The sequence below is a fragment of the Fistularia commersonii genome, chromosome 32 (genome assembly GCF_037954325.1).
Source record: "Fistularia commersonii isolate RoL2024-O1a breed Wild chromosome 32, RoL_Fcom_v1.0, whole genome shotgun sequence".
Classification (NCBI taxonomy): domain Eukaryota; kingdom Metazoa; phylum Chordata; class Actinopteri; order Syngnathiformes; family Fistulariidae; genus Fistularia; species Fistularia commersonii.
The window spans coordinates 10274297-10293513 of NC_141315.1; the positions used below are offsets into that span (position 1 = coordinate 10274297).

At 46.7% G+C, this 19217-nt stretch overlaps 1 protein-coding gene across 2 annotated transcripts; it reads left to right on the forward strand.

Annotated features, from left to right (window-relative positions):
• Positions 1-847: 847 nt before the first annotated feature.
• On the forward strand, positions 848-16601 carry adam8b (ADAM metallopeptidase domain 8b). Of its 2 annotated transcripts, XM_086139840.1 has the most exons (23): positions 848-940; positions 1869-1975; positions 5025-5098; positions 5179-5254; positions 6381-6460; positions 7084-7270; positions 8669-8734; positions 9861-9923; positions 9992-10161; positions 10233-10314; positions 10400-10542; positions 10625-10811; positions 10891-10980; positions 11686-11884; positions 12714-12822; positions 12905-13070; positions 13154-13234; positions 13362-13446; positions 14242-14353; positions 14434-14593; positions 15221-15253; positions 15331-15384; positions 15659-16601. In XM_086139840.1, exons 1-23 carry the CDS (start codon positions 910-912, stop codon positions 15779-15781), a joined length of 2478 nt encoding a protein of 825 aa, XP_085995966.1. In that variant the 5' UTR covers positions 848-909; the 3' UTR covers positions 15782-16601. The 2 variants fall into 2 exon arrangements, with proteins under 2 accessions (XP_085995966.1, XP_085995967.1); XM_086139841.1 differs by lacking the exons at positions 848-940; positions 1869-1975 and having other exon boundaries at positions 4795-5098.
• Positions 16602-19217: the final 2616 nt, after the last annotated feature.

The following is a 19217-nucleotide window of genomic DNA, read 5'->3' on the forward strand; positions in this document are numbered from 1 at the left end:
TAAAGACGCAAGGGTTTAAAGCAAAATAAAAATTGACACCATTCAGTGCTAGCTTAAAGTGCAAGTAGCCTGTTACTTTGTGATAGAAATTTGACCATACAACAATTAATTTTTTTTTAAATTATTCTAAAAATTAAGTTTTTGCCAAAAAAATACCTCTTGCTAAGTGGAATGAAGGTTTTATCCCGCATTGGCTAGCCTGTTAGCATAATTCATGACAACACTTAACTGATCACTTTGTTAAATAAATTATAATACATGATGTATGAATTATATCATTTATTTAAAGTAGAGATTTTTTTAAAATAATAATTTTATAATAAAACATAAAATTCAGATCTGTTGTAGCTCTTACACAGAAGTTAGCTCAACGACAGCTAGCTTAAACAGAGGTTGACGTAAACTCAACGGCTGACAGGTTGTTTCTGTTAAAAACTACAAAAAAATATATAATTTATGGTTGAGTTGAATTACACAGTTCTAATACTGTTCAAAAACAATTTCTTAATAAAGCTGATATTTTTGCATTTATAATGAAAAAAATTATATGTATAAAATGTTTCATTTGTTAAGCTAGTTGCGCTCTGTACGGAGCAGATAAACACTATCAGCCTTTCTCAGTTATGATTTCGAAAAATAAAACGAAAGTTTATCTTCCCCCGAATTGTGATGAGGATTTAAAGATAAATATAGAAAACGAGTAAAAAGTTACTGGCAGCTGGCCCGCGGTGACCAAACCCGTTCTGGTAAATGCGTGGCTGCGATAACGGCTAGCGGGAGGGTGTGTGCCTGTAGGGGGAGGGGAAGGTGAGGGGGGCGGCGCCTCCAGGGAAGAACCGCTCCCGACGGTTAGCGGTGTAGTCGAGAGTCTGTTGCCGAGCACGACGCGTCGCCCCCCGGGGAGCCGACATGGACAAGCCGCCGCTGTGGCTGACGTGGGGTAAGTGGGCGCATCACCCGGTTCCTATCCGTCTCCACTCGCCGCTTTCTGGTGAACTTTTTCAGTTATTTAAAGATCTATTTTTTTTTTTAAATAAATTCAGTTAGATGAAAAATCGTGTTGAAGACGCCCCGATGGGGGCAGCGGGACTAACCCGGTCCCCGTGGACCCGGGCGTCAAGAATGAGGAAGCCGCGGAGACACCGCGGATCGGACGCTGCTCCTGCGGGTTCTGGCTCCTCGTGGCCCGGCTTCAACTTTCCGGAGCACTCGGCTCTGCCCCGGTCCGTCTGAACCGGGACTTTAGTTTAAAAATAAGCAAAATCCCCCACCAAATTAAGGAAAAACCCTAAAATCTGCACGGTTTATACATTTAGCAGGAGAATAACGGTATTATAGTTTGTAATTAATGAATAATTGGAAATGTTAAAAAATAAACCCAATAAGTAAGTATTAAGTAAAAGTCTCGCCTTCGTAAATGGGATTATCAAATTGAAGGCACGAAATTTGTTTCCTCTTTTCTATAATTGCTCACAAAAATTAACAGGGAATTTTTTTTAACAAGTCATCCAAAGTGAAGGGGTCGGGTTATTTCCACAAGGTGACTAATAACCCCTTTGGAGGCATAGATGACTGTTGATATAAATCCACCTTGTGCAAAATCCAAACATTGCACAAAACTTTGCTTCACTGTTTAATTGACTGTACAACTTGCCTTCCCTGCCCATGCGTCTTGTTTCTATAATAATGATAATAGTGCATTTTATTTGACTTGACATTTAAGGACACCGTGCAGACGTGCACGTACGAAGGGGACATGTTAGTAATCGGCGAGCACCAGAGTGGAATGATGATAAAAAAATCCTTGAATTCTGACGGACGGCGTATGTCTGTCTGTGTGTGTGTGTGTGTGTGTGTGTGTTCTTTAGTTTTTCTGGCGCACAGTTCTACCATGTTGTCCCACGTGGAGCGGTATGAGGTGGTCAAGCCCGAGCGGCTGCAGGCGAGACAGAGGAGGAGCACCGGCGGCGACCAGGTGACCCGCAAACGCCACGTCGGACAAAAACACAATCGCTCACCTTCGGCTGCTATCCTCGTGCATGTCAGACGACCTGGTGCTGCTCGCGGAGGAGATTTAAACAAATAAAAATTAGAAATCGCTCGTGAATGACCGTGAAATAACAATCCCGTGAGCTTGCAGTTTGTCTTACCGAGCTAATTCAGGCGGGGTAGAAATTGGCGAGGCGTCCAGGCATGGAGGTGAGAGGAGGAATTAAGGCTCTGAGATTTTTCTGGGATTTTCCAGGAGACCTGCTAAAAAGTTACCCAGGCGTTGGCGAGGTAATAGCATGTAATTGAAAACGGAAAAAAAAAAGAAACACCTAGATGTTCGGAAGAATGGTCCCACCCGGAGGAGCCGGCCGGAGTCTCCTCCGCCGAGTGTCCCTCAGAGATAGGGCGAGGACCTCGCTCATCCAGGACGGCTCCTCAGCATCCAGACGAGGAGGGTCCAGCATCTGGTCGGGATGCCTCTTGGACCATCCGGTGCACGGGACGTCTCAGGGGTCGCCTCGGGAGAGCTGGAGGAAGCGAAAGAGGGGAGACCTCAACTGGATAATCGGGAGAAGGATAGATTAAGACAGTGTTTCCCGACCTTTTTTGAGCCACGGCACATATTTTACATTAGAAAAATCACACGGCACACCAACAAATAAATATGTCAAAAACAGTTTTTGACGAATTAAAATGAAACTGAAGTCTCAATTAGTGTGAAATCTAATATATCTAATATCTGTAGATTCGTCAAGTTGCAGCGCAAATTTCCCACTGATGTGCAACTTTTCCAGAACACTTATCAATATCTGAAGACATGTCATCAATATGTCTGAAAATGGTATTATTTGAGAGAACTGGCTATTTCTTTATCGACGCCAGAGCCGAGCGTTTCTTCTCCACTGATTTTGCCGGCAGGTCGTATTAATGTTTTGCTGTTTGGATTTAGAGACGAGTTCAGCAACTTTATAGCAGCTTTCACTGCTTTCTCACTCGTCTTGGTAGTTTTCAACAACGCTGCCTGTTTGTTTACACAGATACAAGTACCATAACTTCCAGACGATAAGCCGCGACTTTTTTCACGTAAACAACGATGCGGCTAATATATAAAATTTGGGTGGGGGGACGCTAACGAGCTTCACGCCGCTAAAACATTTATCCTCGTCACATCAGACCGATGAAATGACCGGGAAATTCTGAGTCCGTTTAACTCCGACACCGAAGAATACGACTTTGACGGTTTTAGCGCGCAGGAGGAAGACCCAAGATAGCGATCGGCTAGCCGGTGCGGCTTATATTGAGGTGCGCTCAATAGTCTGGAAATTACGGTATCTTTTATTTTAAAAATGTATCACGCAAAGCGTCACTAATCGCTCTGATACACAGATGCACAGGTTAATTCACTACCCGTCGCCATGCAATGAGCACGCTGCCCACATAGACATAGGAAGACACATTATTTGCGTTGGATAAATAATTTTCGGACCAATCGGGTGAAAGTGGGCATTTTTCCACGGCGCACCTGATGATCTCTCACGGCACAGCGGTCGGGAAACACCGGATTAAGAGAACCTTGGTTGGATCAAAAATCGTAAGACATGACCAATGGAGTTGAAGAGGACGTGGCGTTAGTTGGTGTGCGAGGAATGGATACAGAGGAGAGGGTCGGATGGAGGAAGTTGATTCCCTGAGGGCCAAAGGAGAAGTAACACATGACTAGATGTGAAAATGAAGGAAGCGCTTGCAAATTAGTGAGCAATCGCAATCCACATCTGCAAGACAGCACTGATTACAAAATATACATTTCAAATAACAACATCAGCGAGAAGTTCATTAAAAAGCATCTGGAAACGATAAAAACCTCGCCGTTTATTGTTTTCTAACCGCGTCATTTACCGGCGACACTTCCGAAGCCCTTACGACCGACGCTCCAGGAGCTCTCATCTCACGACGGCCAGAAATAAACCGTCCGACGTCACGTGTGCTTATTTTTTTTCCCCCTGCCGTGGATTCCGTCACCCACATCCGCTCACTTTCCACTGACTTTCTCATTCTTTGGAAACAGAATACCGCCGTGTCTTTGGGGATCCCAGGGAGAGAAACAGGGGGGGGAGGATGGAGTTACTGGTGCTGCATATTTTAACCACGTCAGTAAGTTTAAGTGCTAACGTGCCGGAGCGGTGAGATGCGGCGTTTGTTTCTTCTGCAGAAATGAAAGGAATGAAAATCTGTACCAGGCAGAAGACTGAGTCAAAGTGTGTGTGTGTGAGAGGGGGTTAACATTCTCTGTTCATGAATCAAGCCCAAACACACAGCACCTGATTGTCTCCCTCCAGCCTAAATCAAATGAAAATATCTTTAAGTGTTAAGTTGTGGCACTGGTGTGACAGCTGAGGTTTCTGAGAGGCGACGCCTCCTCGACGGGCTCGGAGGAACGCGTGGACTTTCATCCCGTCTCTGTGATCTCGGAGTGTTTATAGCGCTGCTACTTTTAGCGCAAATTTCAGGATAGGGTGGAAAAATGAGGAGTCAAAAAAAAAAAAACCTCGATAGCTGGATATATTTAAAAACGCTGAAGACGGCCTTTACGCTCGGGTTCCTCAAAGTCCAACTGGATTATTATCATTTGATTATCAGCTTGAATCTGCAGGTTAGAGGGAAATAACAGCAGATACCGGTTGCTGGGTGACGTTCAGATCCTTATCCTCCGTTGCACCTTCACTCCTCCCCTGGGAAACACCAACTGGACTGGAGTCTCATCCTCATTGTTCCACTCGCCAGATGCTCCTTTCTGTGGGAATGGAAAGTTCAGACCCTTGAAGTGTGTCATGAAGATAGCGTTTGCATCGACAGACCCCCAGATAATCCTCCAGGAGGGTGGTGAAGGAGGGGGACGCTATGCCTCGCTGGCATCTGCTGACACACAACTTCATCACTGGACCCACCAGGAAGCTCTGAGTTGCAAGTCAGAGTTTCACCCCCTGGTCTGCAACCGCAAGACTCATCTTTTGTCCTCTGTGAATTTTCCACAGCTTCATCCCGATAGGCTGCGGTACAAGTTGGTCATCGAAGGGACGGAGCGCGTAATCGATCTGGAAAAAAATAGGTAAACACGTCAGACTCCACGGTTTTCACAGAAATGGTCAGCTCAGGGTCGGGGTTATCGTGTCCATCTCAACCTGGCAGGGATCTTCTCGGACCAGAATACACCGAGACCCACTATTCAGATGACGGGAGGCGAGTGACGACATCTCCAGACCGGGTAGGACTTGTTTGTCGACCGTTAGCGCTCCTCGGGTAGCGCCAGTGTAGATTCAGCAGCTGGTTGTCCGAAATTGCATCCTGGCAAGATGTCAGGAAGTAACATGGGATCCCGGGAGTTTGTCTGATAACCGCCTCATTTCCTGAACCTGACAAAATAAACACATGAAGTTTTATTGATATTACATTTACAGAAGCAAAGCAGCGTCAAGAAACAATGGCAAAGATATTAGTTAGCTAAGCTGGCTAACTTACATGAGTTTGAGCTACAGCTAATGTTAAATTGAATCAAAAGGAAGCTGAGAACGGAAAATAGGTTTTAAAGGTACCGTAATTTCCGGACAATAAGCCGCGACTTTTTTCACGCAAACAACGACGCGGCTAATATATGGACTTTTTGGGTGGGGTGGGCTAACAAGCTTCACGCCGCTAAAACATTTCTCCTCGTCACATCGGACCGATGAAATGACGGGGAAATTCTGAGTCCGTTCAACTCCGACACCGAAGAAGACGACTTTGACGGTTTTAGCGAGATAGCGATCGGCTCAATAGTCCGGAAATTACGGTACATTTGATAGTTTTGGATATGGTATCATACTGGTTAGCTTCTTTAGCTATAAAGCTAACGTCACCAAGACCCAAAAACCCCAAAATCTCATTGTCCACAGTTAAATGTGCTCGATTTAACCGTGAGCCAATGAGAGTCCTGGTTCTTGTTCAGCCATTCAAAATAATCACAATATAACATGGTGTATTAAATGTTTGGGATGCAGCGCTTAGCTCCCCTTGGAGTCGGGAAAGACTGGCTTCTGTAGGTCAGTGCTGCGTCAACAATTGGTCAGGCGGCGGCTCAAAGAGAGAACAGAACCATGAAGAGACACTTTCATGCTCAAACAGCCTCCGGTCTGCAGCTTTGCACCATCAGGGAGCTTCTCAGTGTGGCGGCCGAGTCCCTGAAATACAATGTACTTTCACATTTGACGGAAGCTGCGATATTACACAAACAGGAAGTTAACCTTTGCAAAGATATGCTATCCGTCCGTCAAATGTCTTCAACCCTCTTGCCGTGCCAACTGCGCGATTGCAATAGACGTTGTTAATGTTAACGCTCTGCGTTCCCTGCGCAGGACCACCACTGCTTCTACCAGGGCCACGTAGAGGACCAAGCAGACTCCTCGGTCAGCGTGGGCATCTGCTCAGGCATCAGGTCTGTAACCAGGCTTCTCACCACACCCTTCTCTGCAACCCAGTTCCTGGAACGTTTTGAAACGACGTGTTTCGGCAGTCACACCCTTTTTTTTCTGAGATCATAAGTGCATCAAGAGAGTGTGAAAAAAAAAAAAAAACCTTTACACTTTGTATAAACAAGTGTGTGGTGTGTTGCTTCTGAAATTCACACAGTATTACAGAGAAAATTAAATCTTATTTATGGAATGAACTCATTTTGAGCTTTGGGCTTTCAGAGCGTTTAGCGGAGCCTTGACCTGAATTTTAAAAATAAATCGGGAAAAAAATCACTGTGTCAATAAACAATAAAAAATAAATATTTGCAACATATCTTCATAAATATTTATTTTACCTGGTTTATGGGACTTCTGCTCCTGAACTTCTGCTCACAGCATCTGCAAATCGGGACTTTACCGGCTTCCGCCAGTGTGACGTTATTTTGAGCGGCGAAAAATAATAAATATGATTTTATTTAATATTTCAAGATCACAATAATCTTCCAACTTAAAACTAAAAAACTTGATGCAATGCTCTCCTGAACCACCCGCGCTGCCCAGATTTAACGTGATAACCGAGCTAACGGTGGCTAACTTGCATCCGCAGCGGCTTGGTCAGAGTTCGGCAGCGGGTTTACCTGGTGGAGCCTCTCGGGCGCTCCGACGACGGCGACCACGCCGTTTACAGATGGGAGCACATGAAAGTTAACGGCTCCAAGTGGTACGACAGGGACCAGGACCGGGAGCAAGACCTGCACCCTCGGGCCGCCGGTCTCTTCAAGTCCAAGTCCTGGGTAGGTGCAGGCGTCCTGACTTTAAACGGGAAATAATGAACGTTTTAGATGTTGGAGTGAAATCATCTTATGGGACACTGCTGACAGAGAAAGTCCCGAGAGATTATGATGATATGACTTTAAAAAAAAGGAAATGTTGTTTATAAAAACATTTCTGAACTTAGCTGAGAAATAAAAAGAAAAGAATCCACAAGTCAATGCAAAAAAATACATTGAATACATTTAATTACATGTAGCTTTCCTTATTTTGTGTCATTAAATCATTATTAATAATACCTTATAAAGAATGAGAATAAGAACAACTTTATTTATCCCGAAGGAAATTGTTGTGCCAGAGTTTCAAGTAAAACATAACAATAATAAATAATTGTAGGAAATTGTATAAACAGTAAAAAAAAAAGGGGGGGGGGGGCAAAATTGTATGACTCAATCATAATAATCATAATGATGATTAACAAATAATATTATCCGCAAATCATTACACAAGAAAATAGTATGAAATTGTATAAACAGTAAAAAAAAAAAGGGGGGGGGGGGCAAAATTGTATGACACAATCATAATAATCATAACGATCATTAACAAATAATATTATCCGCAAATCATTACACAAGAAAATAAGAGCATGTAAAGACGAATAAATACTATAAAAGCAAAACACAAAAGTGTTACATTTAACAACAATAATATGCATTCAACAACTATTCCTAATCTCACTGCTGATCTTTGTTCACAGCTAATCCGTCCTCACGTACGTGGGAAATAGACGGATTCTCTTTTGGCTAAAGCGCCGCGATGGGTTTTACGACTTTATACAATCACGACAGGCCCGGAGGAGGCTTTTCACAGCGTCCACGCGTGTCGGGATGAATGAATGTGCGTTCAGTGCCGAGCCGCCGCCAGCGACTCCAGACAAAACTAACTGATTTCTCAACATGCGCCAAAACACTTGGTGCTATTAATATCCAGATGATGGTGCGAGAGAGAACAGGGTTGGATAAAGAAGGACGATTCCCCGTGGCGGCCCCTGAAGGGCAAAAAAAAAAAAAACTCAAAAGAAAAGAAGAAGAATAGCTGGCTTTTATTTTGAAAATCCCCCTCACCGCAAATAAACGCCCTGCAGTCGCGGTTTAAATCGGAGTTGTAAACCGGTCAGATTTAAGTCACGGCCGCAATTACGATCTCATATGAGCTGAGATGTGATGTGTTGTCCGATCTCCGCTTGACTTCACCATAACTGACATTTTGATTTTCACTTTGGATCAAAAAGTCACTCCAGTATTAATAACTGAAGCTTTGCGTTTTGGTCGTCGGCGCCGTATGAACGTCAGGAGCTGATGTTATGTATCTGTAGGCACAGGAAGCATCTCAAGGCCGCTGTTCTGCGTCTTTTCTTTCAGAGGACTAGACCTTTCATGGACACCGAGAGGTTCGTGGAGCTGTTCGTGGTGGTGGACAACACCGAGGTGAGCGTCTCTCCTCCTTGGAGAAATAAGAACAGCGACGACGACTCATTCAAAATTCACGGGAAGTCGCAGCGACGATCTCAGAAATAGGAAAATATCTTTAATACGGTGAATTGGTTCGTTGAACGAGTTCGTAGCTCAATTTGCTTGTATATCAAATTGAATTTCCCCATTAAAATGAAGAGAAATGCTATTGATCCGTTCCAAAAAAAAATGTACTTTTTCAATATCAAATAATGTATAAAAAACAATAATACGTAAAAAAAGAGAATGGAAAAAAATAAACTGGATTTATTATGTGTGTTTACCCTGAGGATACAAGAGGAGGTTGGGGTAGTTTTTTCATTTTGTCAATATTGTTAATACTATAAAGTGTTGTGAAATGTGAACTTTTCTGCACTTTATGTCTGAAATGAAGTGAAAACGCACCGCTTTTTAAAACCGTCAAACCGTCCGCGACCGGCTTCAAACGTTTCTACGGACACCTCGCCCGTTCACGTCCCAGCCAAATCCCCGTAATTGTCTCCTCACAGATGACACACACACACACACACACACCTCGCTTGTGTTTTCCCGTGATTTTCTCTGGGTTCGCCAGCAGCGAGTCCCTTAAACGCAAATTCACAAACAACAAAGTACAGCACCAATCGAACCGGTTCTGTGATATTGTCCGTTACTCATCATCATCATCACACCAGTAAGATGAGTTTTATCCGCCGGCTGTTTTTAAATAGGTTACTCTTGTTTTTAAATTTATATCCATTCATCCTGCTCACACTGGGCCGGCCTCTTTCCAGCACACAGCGACGCGTCCAACCTAAATACTCAGCTGATTGTCTTCACATGCTGTTCGGTGCGAATCACGGGGTTTGTGAGATTCAGGCTCTTCCGTCGCCATTCGTTTTTGCGAGCGGAGCCGATCGCTCTTCCCGGCATCTTCTCGTACGGACCTTTTGGTTTTAAATTTTAGTTTTTCTTTTTTAAAGCCCGAACCAGAACCAGGAGAGTACATATTTCCAGACCCCATGCCTGGAAACACGAGACATCAGACTCTAAAATGAGTCTTCGGTAAAAGACTTCATTCACCTCGGCTTGTTTTCAACCGCATCGTCCGTTTCCCCCGCAGTATCTCCAGTACGGAGGAGAGACTCGAGGCCGAATCCTCACCGCCATAAATCACGTCGACAAGGTCGGTGTTATCGCCTGGAGCCCGTGGTCGCCAAGGTTTTCTCCGCTGACGTTCCCCTCTTCCCGCAGCTGTATCGCCCGCTGAACATCCGCATCATGCTGGTGGGCTTGGAGATCTGGTCCAACACGGACAAGATCAACGTGGACGTCAACTCGGAGGCGGCGCTGGACAGGTTCCTCCTGTGGCAGCAGAAGAACCTCCTGCCGGGCAGCAAGCACGACAACGCCCAGCTCGTGACGTGAGCGTCCCGCCGATCACGCCGCCGCCGCCGTTGCTTTGGGCTAATGTTTTCATTTTCGTCGACCGCAGGGGCAAAGATTTCAACGGCGATACCGTCGGGCTGGCCAACAAGTTCGCCATGTGCACCGAAAACTCAGGCGGGGTCAACCAGGTAGGACGTGCACCCGGAAGCGAAGCGGACGCTTCATTTCGGGGGAAACCGGGAGAACCCTGACCGTAACCGCTCCGCCCGACAGGATCACCACAACAACCCGATCGGCCTGGCCTCCACCATCGCCCACGAGATGGGACACGGCTTCGGCCTGTCCCACGACACCGCCGACTGCGTGTGCGGTCCGTCCGACGGCGACGGCAACTGCGTCATGGCCGACAAACTCAGGTGGACTCGGCGATGGCGGTTCGTTCCGAGGGATCCGGCCCGACGCCCCGGCATTTCGTCACGTTCCGCTCTTCTCCCGCAGGACCGGAAGCCAAGCGTTCCCCAAGTATTTCAGCAGCTGCAGCCTGGACCAACTGGCCGAGTTCCTGGAACGAGCTCGGCCCACCTGCCTGGGGAAACCCGGCATGAAACGGGTCATCGGTTCGGGCCCCCGCTGCGGAAACGCCATGTTGGACCCCGGAGAGGACTGCGACTGCGGCACCGAGGAGGTACGGCGACCTCGTCGGGCTCCCGGTCTGCTAGTAAGGAGAACCACATCAAGATAAAACATCACCTCCTGTCTTTTAGGAATGCGCCAACCCTTGCTGTGACGCCTCCACCTGTCGCCTGGCTGCAGGGGCTCGGTGCGCCCACGGTCTCTGCTGCGAGAACTGTCAGGTACTGGGGTTTCGGACCACGCCTAAGGGCTCAGCGGGGGCCAGACGGGAAAACGGACGTTAGCGCCAGTCATCCTGCCGCGCCCGGCTTACGGCTAATAGCCGCGGGCAATAAAATGACGGCGCTAGCGTGATGCCACACAGACGCAGCGGCGTTTCAGTAATAACAGGAAACCGAGGGCGATATCCTGTTCTGTAACCGACCACATCCTTCCTGGTTTGACGGTTCCAGGGGCGCAGAGAGGTGGAGGCGAAAAGGGCAAAAATACAACAAACGATCGCTCATGTGAAATATAAATAAAACTATAAAACTAACGAAACGGTGAAAGGAAGCCGGTCAGCGAGACGCTCTCGATGGTTAGCATGCAAACAAGCTAGTCTCTACAACACCAGGTAAATTCTGCAGAAGAAGCAGAGCCGCCTGGCGTCATCTGAGGGATTTGAGGACGAGGCCTGGAAAATACACGTTATTGTTTAGTTGGAAACGGCTAACACGTGCCCGGTCAAAGAGGCGTCACTTTGCAGCGAGAGCTGTGAAAATTGAGAAACCTCAGAACGAAGCCACAATTCGGTGAGCGCTCGCCAGAAAACGACATTTTGTAAAGAGTGCGGCTTTACTCGGGCCGGTTTGTCTGGTTAGCGCGCTCTATCTGCTCTATCTCGCACAACTTGGTCCGAACCGGTCTCCACGCTCTGCGGCCCGCAGATCAAGCCGAGCGGCAGCGTGTGCAGGAAGTCGTCGGGCGAGTGCGACCTGGTCGAGCTGTGCGACGGCGCGTCGGCCGACTGCCCCGAGGACAGCTTCCACATGAACGGGAAACCCTGCTACGACCACGACCACGGCTTCTGCTACGACGGGCGCTGCCCCTCCCTCAGCCAGCACTGCTGGAGGCTCTTCGGAAAAGGCCGGTCCCTCCTCTTCCTCCCTGGGGCGTCGCTTGACGGGAAATTAAACATTAAGGGTGTCTCACTGTGTTAAATAGTACTACAAATATTCCCGTTTACTTTTATTATGACTATCTATTTTGTACGACAAGAATTTCTTGCTTTCTGATTCATATTTATTATTCACGGCACTGCTTTGTTTGTTAAATAACAAAAATTAATAACGGCATTTTGCATGGAGGTTTATTGTAGTACATTTAATATACATTTAATTCCTATCATCAAAATTATGGTCATCAGCAAACGTCGTTTTCGTTCAATTGTATTTACTATTTTTTTCAGTCTGCTCTCTTATATAATATATATTTGGGATGTTGACCGCTTAAAAGTTGAAAGTATTTCATCAGGATGAATTGTGGAGCATGTGACCAACACACCGAATCATCAATTTAACGCAAGGAAATTGTGTTTATTGCGAGTCATTTAAATTAATCCTTCACAGGTTTAGTGAGGCTTTATTAAGGTCTGCGCCGTTATGACCGTAAATAATAATCAAAATTGACTAACAGCATTTCAATGCGAGCCTTTGGAAATAAGAGTGCATTAACCAATGTATTTGCACAAGTGTTTCACAAATGTTACCGTAATTCCCTGAAATGTCAGTTTGTGAGAACCACGGAGAGACTCAGAAACCAGACGAGGGCAAAAAAAAAAAAAGCAAAATGTGATTATTTCCCTCCCCTACGTGTATATTTTAAAAACACATTCAACCAGTAGGTCACTACTGTTGTTTCCATTTAAGCCTTTTTAAATTGAGCCCCTTTCCGTTTTGATTTTCCCGCTTTGCAGGCGCGGGAGTCGGAGCCGATTTGTGTTTCGACCTGAACAAGCAAGGCGACGACAGCATGAACTGCGGGAGGAGCAGAAGCGGGAGCGGCTACGTCCCCTGCCCGGCGGAGTACGAACACACCGGAAAACGACCTCCGACGGCCGAGCGCCTCGGACAGAAAACCTCACTTTTTGGATCCGCTTTTGCGCAGGAGTCGAAAGTGCGGCACCATCTTCTGCGAGGGCGGCAACGAGTCCATCACGGGGAAGAGGACGGACTTCCTGATGAGGGGGAAGATATGTAAGGCGGCGGTGGACGAGGACAGAGCGCGGAGGATGGACATGGTGCCGCAGGGGACCAGGTGCGGAAACAACAAGGTGAGGATTCTAGGCTCGTCGGGACGATCGGGATCTTTAAGGGAAAGTCGTGCACGGGAGATAACCCGCGTGTCTACGTGCAGGTTTGCATCGACAACAAATGCGTGCCTCTGTCCGTCTACGGGGATGAGAAGGATTGCGATAAGAAATGCAACAACAACGGGGTGAGCAGAGTTTTTCAAATAATCTCCGTCAGACAGAATTCTAATAAGTGAGGCAACACTCATCGCATTTCCCAGCCGTCTCTTGAGTCACGTCCAATTTAAGATAATCCTATTATTCCTCCGTCAGGTGTGTAACCACAAGAAAGAGTGTGTGTGCGACGCCGGCTGGGCCGCGCCGCGCTGCAACGTCCGGCTCAGCAACTCATCGCCAGGTTTGCTTTTTACGACACAAGACAAACAAATCCTGTGTTTTAAGCGGAGACTCAGACAAAGCAGGTCTCCTCGGGTCAACTTCCAAACGGCGGTGATTCACGATGAGTCCCTTCCTGGTTTCTCCGGCAGAAACATCAGTCATCGCGTCACAGGGAGAAGCTGGTAGCAGTAAAGCGGCCGCAAGTCGAATTCAAACGCGTGCAAAGAAGGAAAACAGCAGGAAAAATGACATTGAGGGGGGTGTGGAGAATGAGAGGAAGGACCCACGGCAAAGCCAATGGGATTTTATCCGGAAATCGGATTGAAACGTGAGAAAAGGAATCAGAAAAAGAGACGGAGTTCCTCCAAACCGGAGGTTGGCGGTTCGATTCCCGCCTCCTCGAGTGCCGAACCCGCCTGGCACGCCATCGGGGCGTGAACGGGTGCACGTGCTCTTTGTGTGCTGGGCGATGGAAGCGCCTGTTACCGTCAAATGAATGAACGAAAGAATAACGGATTAGCTAAAAATGAGGGAGCGGTTAAATATAAAGTCGCTCGCGATCGGCAAGAGAATTTCCAAAGTAAAAGCGCAGTCATGGCCCGTGCTGTACGCAAGGTGAGAAATTGTGATAAAAATCAACATATTTGCAGGAAAATACCTACAAATCAGTGATAAATAATCAAGTTAGCTCCGTTAGCTCCATTAGCTCCAATTCAAAGGGTGGCAGTTAGCGGTTGGAGAAGCTATGAAAGATTGATAGATAACTAGATGTGAACGCACGGGTGTAACAGCTGCTTTCCCCGCCGTCCTGCAGATCATAACGGGATCATCGCCGGCGTCTGCGCGTCCCTGGCCGTCCTCCTGCTGATCGCCGCCGTCATCGGCGCCCTCATGTGCTGTAAAAACAACCGCTGCCCTTCTCAGAGGTGCGGCAGCGTGAGCTTAGTCACCGCCGCCACGCCGCGCAGATCTCCTCGATTTTGACCCGAGGTTTGCTCTCCTCCAGGAAAGCGCAGGCTCCTCCGTGCCGCTCGAACCCCACGTTTCAGAGCGCTCGCCCCAAGGAGCGTCCCAGCATCAGCTCGCCCACCTTCATGGAGTCCAGCACCACGCAGGCCTGCACGCCGCTGATCCTCGGCATGAGCCCGTGCCGGCCGGCGCCGCAGGTAACAACACGCCCACGGACGTGTAAACAACATAAACACAAGGTTTTTGCTTTTATTCCACATCTTTTTAAGTTGTACTTCTATGCTCTTTTATTATGGCTCCCATTTTTTTTTTTTTTTGTTTTGGGTGTAAATGAACAATTTAAGACGCCTGCGTTCACTATCTGTGGGACTTTAAGAGTTCCAGCTATAACTTTTGTTTGGCAATCCAGTTTCCCGGTGCGTTCACCGACTCATTCGCCTCAGTTTTGCATGGAATTGTCATCCGTGATTAGTCTTATTGTCCAAAACAAATGGATATCCGGACTGACCGGATCATTTTTCCCTCAGTTTTAACCGGTTTCATGTCTGCATCTGAGCGCGGGAATCAAAACGATGATTCACAAGGAATCGGCTGATGAGAGGCGTGTCGACCTACAGTTGCGACAGTCGGTGGGAGTAAAATGTTCTGCAGAGAGAACGCATTGACATAATCAGATGGAGGCGCGGCCTAAGAATGCGTGCACGCGTTCTGTTGCTTGCACCGACACACACACACACACACACTTTACTCACCGGTTTTATAACCGGTCTTTGCAGCTGCAGCTTTGACCGTTACATTTACGCAGATTTTATTTTTCCTTCCAGCCGCCGTCCTCGGTGTCGCCACAGATGGAGCTGGTAGGTGTTAAAAACACAGCCCGATGGGACCGCCTGCAGGGAGCACATCTAACAGGATTTTTTCTTTCTTCCCACAGCAAACTAAAGTTCAACCTCCCGCCAAACCTTTGCCTCCTGCAAACAAACCACGGGTGAGTCCAGGTCCTGCTCTCTTATGTAGGTCAATGTTCAAGAAAACAAATAAAAACGCCATTTTTCTTGGGTTGGGTTTTGATCCCTCGTTACAAAGGAAGGCAAAAACATGGAAGGCTTTTGGATCGCTCGTAGTTTGAGGGAAGAATCGGACACATTGCGGCCCGAAGGTGGCGGATGTTCGGTTGCTAACGTGGAAGTCGGTGACAAACCGCCGGAATCGGAGTTTAACCAACACATGTGTCGGCTTCCCGTTCGCTGTGTCTGTTCCAGGTCCTCAAACCAAGTCCTCCACCCGTCCCCCCAGTCAAGCCGAGTCCGGCATCCATCAAACGGCAAAACAAATCTCCTCCTCCTCCTCCTCCAGTGAAGCCACATCTGCACAGACTCACATGACGTTTTCCTCAAACGTTTAACATCCAGTACGTACCTACAGAAAGACAGTCATCGAGGCGGTCAAGGACTTTGACGAAGTGGCGCCGGATCAAGTCTCCGACCACTGAAACCATCTCCGAGGTGTATTCATAGACGTTCACGACTGCCGGGAGGAGAGTTTTTGAGACGCCGCCGATGCCGTTTAGCAGGCCGAGCCCGACCGACATTGTGGAGCTGACGTTGCGATTACAACCAACAGTACAGGAGGTCCTCGACTAATGTCGGAAATCCGTTCCTATGTACACAACGCGATTTTCCCCGCAAGTCGGATCTCACATACGGTACCAATGTCACTCAGCTACGCTAACAAATCACAGAACCTGCAGACGGCGCCGGAGATGCCGTGACAGGTGAGTCCGGAGAGGCGAACGTAAACAAAGCCGTCGTCCTTGTATAGCGCCCAAAACGAAAGAGGCGTGAGCGGCCTTCAGAAACATATCCAGCGACACAAAAAGCGATGGACGCCAACCTGTCAAGTCTCATATCGGCCGACACACACTGTTGACATTTCTGAGAAGAAGCGATAAGTTTGTGAAATCAGTCGGGCTCCGGCGAGAAGATCTGATCACTCCCTGCCTTGGCTTTTTAAATTCCTGGCACTTTATTGATGCAGAACAGTGCTCACTTGGAACACAATATTTATTCAATGTTTTCTGGTTCCCAAAGTCCGTCTGTCCTTTTATTTATTTTTACTTGACTTTGCAGCTGCTGCACACAAACATCTTCTCTCACACATGCAACTTACTGCTGGGTGGTTGGAATTAAAAATTGTATCAGGGTATTTTTAAGACTTCATGGTAATTTATGAGGGTAGTTTCTATTATTCACAGAATTTGAGTTTCGAATTGGATGGGAAAAAATATTCAAAATGTAAAAGATTTTTTCTTAACAACAGCAAGGTGCTAAAACATTGGGCTAACACTCCCCGAGTTATGCGGACATGTATGCCGCGGTCAAACTGACCTGAAGTCCGGACAGGGGTCCATCTCAGTCCGACGGCCGGTTCTCCGTCACAGGCAGGAGATTTATAGTCCTTTTTATTTCCACGGTTTGTTTTTCTTCAAAAAAATCTGACGATACGCGATGGGGAGGAAAGGATGCTAATGTTTGCATCTGACCTCCATAAAACACTTGCTAGCTTCCGGCGCGGGGGACGACGAGCGAAATTGCTAATAGCCCCCCCCCCCCCCCCGCCACAAACGACATGTAGTTCAATATCAGACTTTCTAAATAAACAAAAAAAAAAAAAAAGAAAAATAAAGACATCCATCGTGAAAATAAATAATTCGTCGACCGCATCTTTCTGTCCCGGCACGTCAAACCCGCCGCTACCTCTGCCGACTCTTGACAGTTAGCCGGTGGCCAGCTCGGGAAGCTAGTTAGCATTACCCGGCATGCATTGCGGCAGTACGCTGTTGACCGCTAGGCTACCGTAGTTGCGCTCTTTGTAAATTTATACAGATGTATCGTGTTTTTTGTTGTTGTTATTTTTAGTTAACACATCTTACATAGTTAGCGCCATTTACTTTGCAGTTTATTCTATCGTGAAGTTAAAGACGCTGTTTGAAAGACGATTTAGTTTCAGGTAAGACCCTTCCGCCTTTAGGACGCTAACAAATTCCGCCATATTGGTTTCTGCTAACAGGTTTCATTTAAAGAATACAAATCAATTAGACGGTTTTATTTAACTAAATTGAAAATATATTGACAAAACGGAGTCGCCCAATTATTAATTACACAACAACTTTGAGTAAATCGTGGAATGAGATGAAAAATCAGCTTAAAATTTGAACTGGTGTTTTAGAGGTAGCTATGGTTGTTAGTATGATTGCGAGCTGGTAGCTAAACACTAGAAGACCTTTTGAAATAAGAATTTTTAATCCAAAAATTGCGCACAACTGTAGTGAAAACTAAAGAAAATGCAAATCTATTATTTTATTTTCTATGCCTGTCTTGCAAAAAAAATTAAAAAAAGGGCTGCGCTATCAATGGTAAGCTAGGCGCGCCACACGACAAGAAGAAGGCATCTGATTGGCTTTTGTTAGTTAACTTGATTTTTTAAACGTTATTTCACAGATGCTTGTATTTCTGTCTTTATTTCGATAAATGAAGACTTAATTTACAGGATAAAAAATGCAAAATGCAGCTTGGGCATTTGAACTGAACACCACTAATCTTATACAAGTCTGTTTATGCAGAGAGAAGCTGAGGAAAATATGTGTGCACAAATAAACTGGTGATTTTTTTCAATCGTGGCCATTAAAAATTGTTGAAGGACTTGTAAAAGACTCCGAAAGTCACAGTTTGAGCCTTGGGAGTTGGGACTTTCTTAGGACTAGTTAAGACTTAAGCCGGGGTGGATGTTAGCTAACGCATGTGTGTGTGTGAGTGTGTGTGTGTGTGGCAGCTGTCAGGCGGACACTGTGTCACCTTGTTTTCCAAGCAGTCCGTTGTTTCTCCAGAGACACAACCTCGTGTTTTGACACAGTCCACCGAGTGTGGCGCCTGAGACGACCGCGTGTTTGGCTTTACGACCCCGGCAAGACGGGTCACGCCGCAGCCGAACGTCTCGGGCGTCACCGGGTTTATCCGCCGTCACCTCAGAACCCTCCGGTGCGTTCAGAGTCCACAGGCGTATCTCTGGTCTGTTCTTGCGAAACTTCTCTGGAACCCGCAGTCGAATCTATTCCCCGCAAACGGCCTCAGCCGGTCCAGGTTTATTTGTCCCTCGTGGTCGAGGAGGGAAACATATCCAGACGGGTTTCATCAACATCAGCTTTCCCTTTTGTCTCCTTTCCAGACCAGCTGTTTTTCATGGGAAACATTTCGGCTTGGCCACCGTCGAAAACATGGGAAATAAATCTTGTGTTTTTAATGAAAAAGTCCAAATGAGTGATGTTTTGGTGTAACTTTCAGGTCAACTGAAAAATTTTAGTTAATTTATTTTTCCCAAAACCCCTCATTTTTGTTTCTACTTGATAACTGTCTCTCTTAATGATTTCTGGTTTGAATAAATAAGGACGTTGAACAAACATTAATAAACTGTTTTGTTTCTTTTCGATTTGCGAGCAATTTCTTAAAGTACACGTTCAACAGCGTCAAGCGTCGGCCGTGATTGCACACTTTACACCCCGATTCTGCCAACCGCAGCTACGGAAGAGGCGGGGAAGGGAAGATTAAAATCAGAGATGGGATCGGACGCTGGAATGAGGCCCTCTTCCTCTGATTCACTCTGATTTCGTTCATGAAAACATCTGTTTACATTCAGGCGCAGGAGGTGGGGGTTCGTCTCGGAGCCTCGGAGGCCAGATGGCATGTGACGAGAGCGCCGGGGCGACGATTTTCCTCCCACGCTCAGGCGTTACTGCCAGAAAGTCTTGCCTGCAGCTACTCAGAC

What these genes read in the sequence shown, in the direction of transcription:
- adam8b (XM_086139841.1), top strand. Translation starts at nt 4,821, where the DNA reads ATGAAGATAGCGTTTGCATCGACAGACCCCCAGATAATCCTCCAGGAG. An exon ending in GACAACGCCCAGCTCGTGAC is followed by an intron (nt 10,162 to 10,232) that starts GTGAGCGTCCCG and finishes CGTCGACCGCAG; the next exon opens with GGGCAAAGATTTCAACGGCG. An exon ending in GCTCAGCAACTCATCGCCAG is followed by an intron (nt 13,447 to 14,241) that starts GTTTGCTTTTTA and finishes GCCGTCCTGCAG; the next exon opens with ATCATAACGGGATCATCGCC.